Source organism: Denticeps clupeoides, chromosome 18 (assembly GCF_900700375.1).
Source record: "Denticeps clupeoides chromosome 18, fDenClu1.1, whole genome shotgun sequence".
Classification (NCBI taxonomy): Eukaryota; Metazoa; Chordata; class Actinopteri; order Clupeiformes; family Denticipitidae; genus Denticeps; species Denticeps clupeoides.
Window position 1 is genome coordinate 12324044 of NC_041724.1, and position 13743 is coordinate 12337786.

Consider the following 13743-nt stretch of genomic DNA (forward strand, 5'->3'; position numbering starts at 1 on the left):
AAATAAACCACCAGATCCGATAAAAGTACGTAAACTATGATGAGTTTTTCACATGGATACTGTATAAGTGATTTTAACCAGCCACAGTCCAAACACCAATTAGTTTATCCCATGTACATTTACTGCATTTACCAGACCTGCATTTACAGGGAGACGCCTCAGTGGTGAGAAGACGCCTCAGCTAGATAAAATTCTTTTATACATTTGACTCCCAAAAAGTTGCCAATCAGGATTTGTCCTTTATTGTCTCTGCCTCGTCGTGACACCTCAAGCCATTTGCTGGCTTTTGACACCTCTTGTTTGGGGGGTGTCGCAGCTTGACAAAGACACCAGGGAGGGGGCACATGAAAAACAAAAGGACCTGGACCTGGTCCTGGAATGTCCCATTTTACAGTTAGAGGGGAGAGCATTTCTAGCAGAATACCTCCTCCAGGCTTCTTTAAAGCCAGGGTGTCTGAAAGTGAAAGACTTTCTTAGGTGGGTGGTAGTAGCCTAGTGGGTAACACACTCGCCTATGAACCAGAAGACCCAGGTTCAAATCCCACTTACTACCATTGTGTCCCTGAGCAAGACACTTAACCCTACGTTGCTCCAGGGGGGGACTGTCCCTGTAACCACTGATTGTAAGTCGCTCTGGATAAGGGCGTCTGATAAATGCTGTAAATGTAAATGTGTCACACGCATTTAGAAACCAAAGACTGTCATGCAGGTGCAACGGACCTGAGGACGATCCAGTAACAGGACAGAGAACGTTATGTGATGTATGTCCTCTTTCATGCACACAAAAAAACATGTACACGGCACTTAAGGTCTGCAGAGGCACTTGTTCTCTGAACAGGAGGTGACGAAATGCTGTGAACCTCGGTCTGCCGCACCAGGAGAAGGGATGGTGAAAATGGTGAAAGAGGAAGTTGGCATTCGTGAGTGTGATTGTGTTTGTGTTTGCTGGGTGAAGTATTTTTGTATCAGCGGCCAACCAAACGATTTCAGGACATCCTAGTTTTGCCTGAGAGATGTTCGTCACCACACACTTGCTTCAGTTTGAAGTTAAAACTACCTGCCTAATCCTATGTTGACATCGCTTGTGCGAAGCTGATAGCCCAGAGAAGGTTCTCTGTGGCATCTGGTACAGATCTTTTCTCAGGAAACCCTTCTGTGTGTCGTAAGCTTGTGGGGTCTTTCGCAGCAGGTCCCAGAGATGTTCAATCCGATAATAATTTGGAGAATTTAGTGGCCAAGTCAAATCAGACCAGACCTCTATATTCCATTCCATGGACTAGTTCTGATGGGTGTGGACACAGTTCAGCATGGGGACTCTTTTTGCCCATTAGCTGTTATCAATCAGTAGTTACAGGGACAGTCCCCCTGGAGACACTCAGGGTTAAGTGTCTTGCTCAGGGACACAATGGTAGTAAGTGGGGGGGGTCTTCTGGTTCATAGGTTCACAGCACACGGTGCACACAGTGAAATTTGTCCTCTGCATTTAACCCATCACCCTGAGTGAGCAGTGGGCAGCCATGACAGGCGCCCGGGGAGCAGTGTGTGGGGACGGTGCTTTGCTCAGTGACACCTCAGTGGCACCTTGGCAGATCGGGATTCCAACCGGCAACCTTCTGATTATGGGGCCGCTTCCTTAACCGCTAGGCCACCACTGCCCCAGTAGGGCTAACCACCCAGCAGAAGGGCACAGATGCCCCCAAAACAGTCCATACCCTAGCGACCGAAGAAGAAGACCACTATAATAAAAACACCTTGATCCTTTATAATTGTAATTTCCCTTTCTGCTACTGCCAACTGACCTCTGTACTTTTGACCCTGCTTTTCCCTGGACCTCGGCTTATTGGATTTACCCCTGGATTCTCCTTCTACTCCTGACAATAGTGTTTTGGAGACAAGTGTTGGAGGAGTGTGATATTTATGGCTTATTGTATTGCCGAGCAATGATAAAATTTTGCACCACCTGACAGGATGAAAGTTTGATGATTTAGCCACCCGCTTAACATCTGGTGGACCGATGGCAATGAGCTCATTTTGAGCTGCTTAGTTCCCCTTTATGTGCCCAGCATAAAGAATGAAGCAATTCTCCCTGACATGACAACAGAGAAACAATTGCACAAATAAATCTCCCTGTATATGTATGCATCCAAGATTGTGAATGATTCTAATTATGGACACTCATCTCTGGCTTTTCTGAGCATAAGCTTTTTCTCTCCAAAACAACTGTAGAAAAAATAAAACTTCACTCCTTTGTAGAAATTTGCTTAGATTTTGTAGTTCCATCATGTCTGGAAACGTTCCATTTCCATTGTTGCATGCAACAATTCAGAACCCCACCACAGTGCATGCTTCTAGACCAGACGACCACCAGAAACGCGTTAAAGGGACGTGGAAGAGCGTGCAGAGAGACAGACAGAGAAACAGCGGATTGGTAAAAAAAAAAAAAACACACTCGCGCCTTCCTGTGGCTCTGACAGAACTGTTGCCTGGCAACGGCACCTCCGCTGGCAGGAGCTTCTCGGTAGCAGAGGCCTCCAGAGAAGAGGGCAAGGTGCTAGTGATGTACGCCTGCACATGCATGCGGTCTCGTGTGGAGGGAGTCTAACGTGGCTTTTGGAGGGACTCCAGCATGAGCCTACTTAACAACCACGCCATAAATATTCATCAGAAAACCTTTGTTTAATGCAAGATAAATAAACCGCGACTGTATACATACATTCATTGTTTTCTCAACTTTATACACATCTGAAACAAACAAACGAAAAGAAAGAAATAAGAATGTGTGACAGGAGAACACCGGGAAGAACAAGCATGATGAGAGGAGATGATATGGGGAGAAGTTAGAACGTCTGGTTAGAGAAGGTGCTGTATGAGGCTGGAGGGGAGCAGGATGAGGAGCAGGAATGAAGATCTGCCGAGCGCTGACACCCTGTCCTGCAGGAACGGCTCGGTGTGCTTCATCATCCAGTCATGAACCTCTTTCAGCCCCTGCTTCTGCAGCTCGGGACCCATGGTGTCACGGATGGTCTTGTAGTAGCGGTCCAGCCACTGCAGCTAATGCACACACAGACCCAGACAGGGACAGCTGAGTATGGAAGATTGCGCAAAGACACACACACACACACACACACACAAAACACCTTTTTAGGTAGCCTACGTTGCTGATATATTGAGATGTGAGTATCAGCAGATGAGCTTATTACACAGATACATGGTTTTCAGACTGTGTGGGATGATTTCCAGATAAAAGTTCATCTCAAGTTTGCTGCGCTACAAGCCACTGAGACAAAATGGTAATGACAACAATAATGATCTTCTGCACAGGTCTCTCTGAACAAAGATGTCAGCAGGGGATTTTCAAAGGAAGTCAGCAGCATTAGTGTAGCGAGCAGCAGACCTCAACACCGCAAGACTCAGCAGCAACCATGCAAAGCCAGGAGACACGCGCAGAGCAGTTTCAGTCTTTAACTGTCTACCGCCTCCCTGACAGACAATGTCCGGAACAACGGATGGTGCAGGGTACCTGCTGGAGGCTGAGAATTGAGGTGTCTATCAGCTTCCGGTCGTATGGAACCAGGGAAACCGTGTCAAAGGTCAGGAAGTTGTTGCCATACTGTGTGGAAGCATAATGCATTCAGATTATGCACACAACGTTTTTACAAATGATGCAAGATTTCAATGGGAGTTACCTTTGTTTCAACTGGAGCTAAGACAGCGATGTCTTCAATCCTAATTCCAAACTCGTTTTCTTTATAATAACCAGGTTCTGAAAGAGGATTCAATTTTCAAATAAGTTCATTGCTGAAACAGACCCCAAAACAATGGCATGTTGAAGACTTGTGCTCTACCTATGGAGGTGAACATGCCCTCCTGAAAGGGGATGTTGTTGGACTGGAACCCAACGGGCCCTGGTAGAGTACATGTTATTAGTGTTAACATGGAGTTCTTCTCTCCTTCTCTTGCCTGAGCCTGATTACCATTCCTGGTACACTGAGTGCTGGACACACCCAGTCCTTATTCCTCTGACCTGTTTCCCTCACCATAAAAAAATTATTGCCCCTGTTGTTCCGGGTCTTGTATTGCACCATTGACCCCATTGCCTTTGTTTGAAAAATGTGATTTGTAGTCCGAGTCGTGGTCTGAGTTGTGAACCCTAGTTAAGGTTTAACCGGGTCTGTGTTCTTCCTCCAGGTCCCTGCCACTTCCCCCGGCAGCATCTGTGTTCTCCAATATTGTGTGTTCTGACTTTCCCTCTCCCTGTACCCCACACTGTAAAATGTATGCTAAAAAAGTTGTGGGAATATATATTCCCATATATATATATATATATAGCTGAGGAAATTAGCTAAACTGCTAATTACAAAATTATACTAGAATGAATCTAAAAAAAATTAATTCATAAAAAAATATAAACATATATACTTACACTCATGAACACCAAAATAGTTGCCCACTCCATGGCCAGTACCATGACCATAATTCAGGCCCACTTCCCATAATGCTCTGCGACCCAGCATTTCAACATTTACACCTTTAACAACAGAAGACGACGGTAAATGAAAAAAAAAAAAAAAAGATAGATAATTGTGGTATAAAACAATAGCAAGGCCAAAATGTTACTGTGTGTGTGTCTGTATCACTAACCTCTGGTTCTGTCTGGAAAAATAAGCCTGGAAATTTCAATGTTCCCCATGAGAACCCGTGTAAATGCCTCCTTTTATATTACGAGAAAATTTATTTTTAAAATGGTGCTCTGAACCTTATGCTCAAGTACAGAATAATAATTAAAAAAAATATGCAGTTAACATTGGTTCCTTTAACATGCCACAGCCTGGGCTTTTACCTTCTGGACATCAGAGGGAGTCCCCCAGTGAACAGTGCGAGTGATGTCAGTGGTGCCATCCCTAAGCAAGGAAATCAAGAACATTTCTGACCGTCTAAACTCCATAGACAGAAATGAGAATACACACTCATCAGAGTAAAAGCACCACTTTTCTTACAAATACTGGCCCCCAGAGTCAACCAGATACATTTCTTTCTCCGTAAGAACTCTGGCTGTTTCGTTGGTGGGACTGCAGAATGGAGCACATAAAAATGACAAAATAATGTGTGGAATAATCTATAGAATAATCAACAATGTTTCAGACCACATCGTAAGGGTAAGGCATTACCTATAGTGGGCCAGGGCAGCGTTGGGTCCACTGGCAGAGATGGTCTGGAAGCTTGGGCCTCTGCTGTTTTTCTGTTTCCTGAAAATCATCAAATCGATGGAAGAGTAGCCTTGTTTTGACATTCATCAGAGTTTGTCACCAGGAAGTGAAAGCACAGCACATTAATACATCACCTTGGTGAGAAGTGGGAACACGTGAAATGCACCCGGGAAGCAGTGTGTGGGGATGGTACCTTGATCAAGGTGACCACGGTGGCACCTTGGTGGTTCGTGATTTGAACCCACAACCTTTTGGTTATGAGTCTGCTGTCTAGTTCACTCAACTGGATTATGTCTTGGTCACTTGTCAAAATTACGCTTTTATTTGTCAGTTTTTGTCACACTGTGGTCACTAACCACACTGAAATGTATATTTACATTTATGCCATTTTCCAGACGCCCTTATCCAGAGCGACTTACTATCAGTAGTTACAGGGACAGTCCCCCCTGTACCAACTTAGAGTTAAGTGTCTTGCTCAGGGACACAATGGTAGTAAGTGGGATTTGAACCTGGGTCTTCTGGTTCATAGGCGAGTGTGTTACCCACTAGGCTACTACCACCCGATTATGCTCAATGAAATGATGATGAATGTGTTATTGGTAACTATTGGTAAGAAGTGACATAGAGTATGAATAATAAAAGAACAAAAATATGCTTGGAAAACATATTCCATAAGATCAGTGTAAACAAAGAATGCTGAGAAATAAAATTATTATTTTGAATTATGTTTAATTATTTTGAATTATGAGTATAATCCACAAAAACATGTGCATTATAGGACTTAAAAAAACATGTCTTCAGAGTGTTCTTTGTTATGGTGTTATGCATTAAAAATCTTTTTACTATGGCCTGTATGAAAACTAAATTGTAATTGGTTGTAGTGGCCCACCCTGTCTCGTAATAGGACTGTGTTCCTGAAGAGAGGATCTACTGATCTACTACGACATCAAATCTGCACTTTGTTCCATCTGAGATATGAAGTAGTAATATATGTTCATGGCTGCTATGATAAACACTTCATCTTTTTGGTGAAATACTGCCACCTATCTGAAGAACAAAAAATTATGAGGCTGACTACACTATTTGCCTTTAAAAATCCTTTTAATTCCTTGGTAATGTAAAATATAACGATGTAATTATACACCCTTGTGATATGTGTAAATTATTATCAAAGCTCAAGCTCTGGTATTATGACTCAACCATAAAAGAAAATGTTTCTTACCAGCGGCATTCATCGACATAAAGTGCTGCAGTGATTTCAGTTTCTCTCCCCTCAGGTACCTTCTGTTCTAGCCAGAGCAAGAGCTGCATGACCGCCACAGCATCCCTAACCTACACAACGTGCAGAACAGAGGACTTTCAGTCAGGACATGGTTCCATTTATTACAGTCTACGGAGCAGAGGATGGCACCATCCATCACTGCAACTTCGGGTCGACTGCACAGGCCCTGGTGCATCAAGTGCAAACAGACTCTGCTCTGGCCACAGAAATCACCAGACTAATGTCATTTTGCTTCATTAGGAACTCTGTCATTTTATGATAAATTGCAATTTACAAGAGCAGCATAAAAAAGCTGTTTAATTTATTATAACAGGGTGGTCATGCAAGGATTAATTAAATTTGCGGTTTATGAGAATTTGTGGAACCTTCTGTCACCAAATTACACATATGATCTAAAGCCTTACAGGCAATTTATCCCGAGCTGCTGACAACGGGTTTTATGGCTGTGTAAACAGGCAGCTAGATGTCCTTGATAACTTGGTGACAGTCTGTGATATCTCTCTGTCTATAAAAATGAATAATGTCTTTGCATTTATGTGCTTTCATTTCTCAGCTTAGCTCTGTTAGAGAGGAATTTTTTCTAAATGTAAGAAACATTCACTGTATAGCCCATTTCATTATGATTTTCACTAGAATGCACTAGCTAAGGAGTGTGTTTACCAAGGTTTTGGTTGTATGCACTCCAGATTTACATTCCATGTTTTTCTTCCATGTAGTTACTGTTTGAACAACGTACAATTATTGTTACTGCTGACATAAAATACTGTTGAAATAAATAATATTCCAGGTTTTGAGGACCATTTCGTCATACATTCTCCACAACAACTGTAATATAGTTTTTTTTTGTTGTTATTTTGTACCATTCTTCCAGCTGACTTTTTTTCTACATTGAATCAAGTTTTATACTTGCTGTTTTAATTCTAGATATATTCTTATTAAGATGCATATTATTTTGACAATATGACATGATGCCAATGACATGATGCCTACTAGGTCAGTAAAATACACACAACTGTGAGATGTATCAGATTGACTAAATTATTAATTGGTTTGTACATAATTGGTTTGTATTCATCAAGGCAGAGCCGCTGTTGCTCATAAACACTTTACTGGTAGGTGACTGCCCTCTGAAAGAGAATAAACCCTCCAAAGGAAAAGTGTGGGAGCGTCTGGTTTAAAACATTAATTAACATTCAAAACTGTCAGAGATGGTCTGAGCGATGAGAACAGGACAGGGTCTTTGTCCATTTCTGTTTGTTCGTTATGTAAGTTCTCTCTTACGTGTGCTTCCCTGAGGATGCGCTGCTCTGTCTGGTCCTTTACAGCTTTAGTGGTCAGCACAGGCGAGTATTCACTAGTCAGTAACTTCTCCTAAATGACAAAAAAAATTACAGAATTGCATAAAAAAAAAAAAACGTTCCCTTAATTATAAGGAAATGATTCACATGCACCCAGCGATCATGAGTGCCAGTTACAGTAAGCAGCTTACTTGCGACCTCGATGCGACCTCACCTTAGGGGTGATGAGCTCGTAGAGGGCTTGGTTGGTGTACTCTGTACCCACCCACACCCTCACACCCAGCCTAGTCACATAATTCTTCAGGTAGTTCCGTTCCTGGCCGTAGTCAATCAGCTGAACACAGTGAGCGAGGTAGCAGGAGGCGTTCAGGTACTCCTTCAGCTCTGGTGTCAGCCTCTCCATGTGAACAAAAAGCCTGCAGATGGAGACGGTGAGTCAAAATGAATTCCAATCAACAAGACAAACACATACATTAAACTTTAAGACACTTGCCATATCTCATCCAGTGTTAGCAGCGTGTAGGAATAGAAGAAGGGATTGTAGGGAATGTCATTACCACGCAGATTAAACAGCCCTGTAACATTTAACATACAAGACAGAATTACGAAAAATTGTGTACACAATGCAATTGGCTTACACTTGCATGCATTTTTTGACTTAACCAATCACTTAACCAGTCACTAAGGAGAGGTAACAAGCAGAAAACATTTGTTTGGGCCAAGAAACACAAGGAATGGACATTAGATCAGTGGAAATCTGTGCTTTGGTCTGATTAATCCAAATTTTGAGGAGGAGGTGAGATGGTGTGGGGGGGTTTTGCTTTGAAGGCACACTGAACCAGCATGGCTACCACAGCATCCTGCAGCAACATGCCATCCCATCCGGTTTGCTTTTAGTTGGACGATCATTTATTTTTCAACAGGAAAATGACCCCAAACACACCTCCTGTATAAGGGCTATTTGACCAAAAAAGAGAGTGATGGAGTGCTGCAGCAGATGACCTGGCCTCTATAGTCACTGGACCCAATCAAGATGGTTTGGGGAGAGCTGGACCGCAGAGTGAAGGCAAAGGGGCCAACAAGTGCTAAACACCTCTGGGAACTCCTTCAAGACTGTTGGAAAACCATTTCAGGTGACGACCTCTTGAAGCTCATCGAGAGAATGCCAAGAGTGTGCAAAGCAGTAATCAGAGCAAAGGAACTAGAATATAAAACATGTTTTCAGTTATTTCACCTTTTTTTGTCAAGTACATAACTCCACATGTGTTCATTCATAGTTTTGATGCCTTCAGTGAGAATCTACCAACGTAAATGGTCATGAAAATAAGAAAACACATTGAATGAGAAGGTGTGTAAAAACATTTGGCCTGTACTGTATACTGTTGTATACTGTTGTCACATTGGTCATAATGCTCATTGCCTGCTGCAATTTACAATATTGCACATATTATTTTAATAATTATAATAATAATACACAATTTGTGTGTGTATATTCTTACAGGCAGTCTCATCTAGTGCAGAAAGTAGTAGTGCCGTGGGCTGGTACGGATTCTCCTTCATTACGTTTCGGATGTGTTCCACCTTCATTGGCCACGTTCTCTCTGTACACATGTACACAGTTCATTATATCAACCATTGTCACTTTTTCCATGGGTACATTTCAGATATAATGCGATTCATCCTGCTTGAGGGTAGATATGCTGTCCACCTCCACCCTGCACTGTTATTTTTACCTTCACTCAGGATTATTGCACTGATAACACAGACGTTTGGCAGTAAAGTCTATGAATACAAAATTTTACTGTCCTGTTTATGATGACGTACAACTGAAGTTCACATAACCAGATAAGAGAAACTCAAACACACACACAATAAACAGACACACACACACACACACACACACACACACACCTATTACACTGTCAGGCAGGCGAGTGAGGAAGTTGGCGGGGATGGCAGGTCGATCACTCCACACTTTATCCACCAGGTTTTCCGGGAGGGATTTAAGGTTCCGTTTGGCTGGTGCCAGGTTGGCGCTGTAGCTGTTGAAGATGTCTGTGATAAAAAAGAATAGACACACAATAAAAGTCAACAATAAACCATTGTAAACCTGTAAACCGGAGAAAACCACTTCACAAAAAACTCCATTCAACTTTCATAGCAGCCGTTCCATGTGCTAAATAAGCTGAATTTTAATACCAACACACCTTCATCAACAGGAGGAGGTGCTGATTAGAAATCTCATCAAATCCTCCTGACTGTTGAACCCTTCCTAACTACAAATTTCATGTTATTAATTAACAGACACTAAAAAACATTTAGGTTACTCTTTTAGCATTACTGTTACACTAACAATCAGTAGTTTATTGTATTAATATTATGTGTGTTTTATATATAGCTTACAAAGTGCTTCTCTCTGCAGTTTCACTAAAAGCGAAAAGGATGTGAATGAGGCCTCACCAACTGAGAACAGGAAAGGGTCAAAGCCGATATCTTCTTCTTCAGGGACCTCTCGAATCAGCCAGTCTGTTATGCTGCGGATGAAGCCTGAGGATGCAGATGTGCATTAATACTGATGTTTTTACCAGGCAGCATTTCAGGAGTGAGGGTTCTGCAGGTGGAAGTACTAGATGACCATCTTACATCGCTGATAACCTGCTAAGCCATATGCCATGTGGTTGGCACAAGCATAATGTCTTTTATATATATTGTTTGACTTGTTTGCTGATGAAGATAGTACTTTATTGTGTTTTTGCATCCCTGTGGAACCAGTGCTTACATATGACAAAACATACAATTGCACTTAAAACATATATATGACATACCCCAGTAATTTATACAAGGCTATATATTTATCCACACATGTATTCATTTACATTTACATTTACATTTACAGCATTTATCAGACGCCCTTATCCAGAGCGACTTACAATCAGTAGTTACAGGGACAGTCCCCCCTGGAGACACTCAGGGTTAAGTGTCTTGCTCAGGGACACAATGGTAGTAAGTGGGATTTGAACCTGGGTCTTCTGGTTCATAGGCGAGTGTGTTACCCGCTAGGCTACTACCACCCTATTCCATTGTATTCCATCTGCCTATTTCCTTAGCAGTCATTTAGATTGATGTATTAAAATTGGTATTATATTCTCTGCAAGGGGAATTTTGAGCAATTTTTTATTTAGATTTTATAGGCTCATTTTCTTTTCCAGAGACAGGCTACTGAGCCAGACTGGATTACATCAAGATAATAATCAGATACACTCTTTGTGCAACTGTGTGTATTATAGTAGTCAATTCATCTTCTGTTCATTAAACTGTTTACAGTAATAAACATTTCAAGCAGCAAAAAATAAATAAATAACAAAAAATTAAAAAAAATATCACCATCTGTCTCCAGGTCCCAGTTGCAGTCCATCTCCCTGTCAGCCTGCACCCAGTACCGGCTGTCTGTCCACAGCGCTGCCTTGACTGGAGTCACTACCGCTGTCCCTTTAAAACAAACAGCCAGGCTTGAAGTTCTGAAAAACTATTTATATTTGGAAGCACTGCGGTGAAAAACTTGCCTGCTGAACCGGTGAATCCAGTCATGAAAGCAACCCGGGCATCTCGTGGAGCAATGTACTCACTCTGCAAATATATAATATTATTCATAATTTAAACCTTTTGTGTGTCACGAAGCTATAGTTACAGATATAGATGTTGGAAATGGATAGTGATTTTAGTTATATTTGGTGCCATTCATCCTCCTTCTACTGATGTTCAAGAATGTTCTACAGTGTATGGAATTGATGGACCAGATTCCCCAAAGATCCAAGTGCTATTTATTTATCACTCATGATTTAGAAATGACTGTTGGGTGTAGTGTGTAGATTTTAGCTGTAGTGTTGCTTTGAGGTGCGGTGAGGATGTACCAGATGGGCGTCAGTGTTGGGGATGATGTAGGCTGAAATGTTGAGCTTCTTCATGGTTTCTCTCAAATCCCGAAGCCTCAGTGTGGTGTTCACCACTGTGGGAGGCAAGTACTGTAAATACACAAACACACACATTGTCATGTTTATAGTTCAGTAGTTCCAAAGACTACATGATGACTGTGCATTTCTATTTTCTCCCCAACCAAACAAGGACATTAATGTGTAGATGGGCGTGCTGAGGTACCGGTGGGACTTCAGAGCAGTTCCTCTCACTCCGACCATGCCCATCAGCAAACGCACCATTCCAGAGTCCTGTAAAGTCCAAAAAAGTGTTCAAAGTCCAAAAGTGTTAAAAACATTCCTTTCATTCCCTGTAAACCCACTGGCTGTAAGTTGATTCCAAGAGTTGGGAATTCCCAGATGGTGTTAGACAGCTGCTGTTACTGTCAGGACACTGTTACACAGTAACATTTGCTGAGACTAGGGCAGGTCTGGAAAAGTGACTGAGAAAGCTGGTTAATATGTAGACTTAATGTTTAAGAGAAACAACATGAAGGCATACAGCAGTAAAGTAGGAACAAATCCTACTTTAAACAATCAAATGAATTCACAAAATTGACAGGCTATGACAGTGACTGTAATATTATTGTTTTTATACTATTTAATTTGCCTGTATTGTTCATTGCAATAAAAAGACTCAATAAACATCAGATAGTGCCTACAACCTGTATTCACAGTTCGTCAGTAAGGGGAAGAACCCATACATAAGCTGCTGTAACACAACACAGTTACTGTAAGAACTTATTAAAAGATATTTCCGTTTTACCTTCAAAGGCGCCAAGGCACACAATCAGGATCCACACAGACCAGGACATTTTAGAACCATCTGTCATGACCCAATCCAGAAAGAGACAGCGGGAGCCCTGGAGTGTGTCTGTGTGTGTGACACTGTTCAACTATCAGATCAGAGTCATGCGCTTAGTGGGAGGATCTTATACTTGTACAATGGCCTTAAATATGGAAAAAAAAGCTGAGCTCTATCTCTCTCTATATATATATGTGTGTGTGGGTGTATTTCATGGTCCCTGTCCAGCTCAGGGTTGTTTTGCACAATACAGCACAGCAGGCATCTGCAAGTCAAGGAGAGATGTCCATGTCTTCAGTTTGACAGCACAGCGGTGCTCTGATCCATTGGTTTTCTCTCTCACACACATGCTATGACTTTATGAGGACCTGCAGTAATATGCATTGTGAGGTCATGAAGTAAGGTGTGTATGTTTTTTCTTTCGATCTATATCTATGAAATATTAAATATTAAATAAAATGTGATAATCTTTTTTTAAAAGCATCCTGACCCCTGTATCCTCAGTGGTAACCTTAAAGGCAAATATTTTGCCTCATTCTATTCTTCATTCTTTGAAAATAGGTGTGTGTGTGTGTGTGTGTGTATATATATATTTTTGTATATTTCAAATAGAGACAAGCACAATCTCCCCCTTATTACTAAAATTTCACACACTCGCACAAAACAGTATTATACAGGTGTTTCCTTTAATCCTCTGCTGTCAGAGACATCGTCTGAATGTCAAAATTATGCCCAGATGCCCATCTTTCCCATTCATGCATACTGAGCCTGTGCATGTCTGGGCTCACAGTTGCATTTTTGGTTGCCTTTGGGGGTGCATCGTGCACAGCGTAATGCGTTAATTTTGATTGTACATCTGTTGCTATCACTTTGACATGCCTTCACAGAGTGCCAGTGCTCCATTACCATGATTTTCTCTTCAAGTCATTCATATCCCAGGCACACAATTCAGCAGATTTGGTGACTCCTCAGCACCCCTGGCAGAGTACTGCATAGCAACAGTGGTATGCATGGGGTGTTAATGAACACTGATGCTCTGCAAGAGGGTTCTTCTGAGAAATTATGACTAAAACATGAATAGGCACAGGAAACTGAATAAACAATGCTGTCATCAACACCAGTTTCTGAGGCTCTAAGGAAATCTGTAAATATCTTGTTGTCATGATCCGGACTGGCAGGG

General features: G+C 41.8%; 1 protein-coding gene across 2 annotated transcripts; it reads right to left on the reverse strand.

The window, feature by feature from the left end:
• Positions 1-2796: 2796 nt before the first annotated feature.
• xpnpep2 (X-prolyl aminopeptidase (aminopeptidase P) 2, membrane-bound) lies at positions 2797-12769 on the reverse strand. 2 transcript variants are annotated; one of them, XM_028960324.1, is made up of 21 exons: positions 12525-12769; positions 11943-12010; positions 11699-11809; positions 11351-11414; positions 11172-11276; positions 10248-10334; positions 9699-9842; positions 9287-9388; positions 8281-8362; positions 8002-8203; positions 7771-7860; positions 6430-6539; positions 5169-5246; positions 4998-5069; positions 4841-4901; positions 4642-4711; positions 4424-4528; positions 3846-3905; positions 3687-3763; positions 3521-3610; positions 2797-3051 (listed from the first exon to the last, which is right to left on the reverse strand). In XM_028960324.1, exons 1-21 carry the CDS (start codon positions 12589-12591, stop codon positions 2851-2853), a joined length of 2046 nt encoding a protein of 681 aa, XP_028816157.1. In that variant the 5' UTR covers positions 12592-12769; the 3' UTR covers positions 2797-2850. The 2 variants fall into 2 exon arrangements, with proteins under 2 accessions (XP_028816157.1, XP_028816158.1); XM_028960325.1 differs by lacking the exon at positions 12525-12769 and adding an exon at positions 12082-12182.
• Positions 12770-13743: the final 974 nt, after the last annotated feature.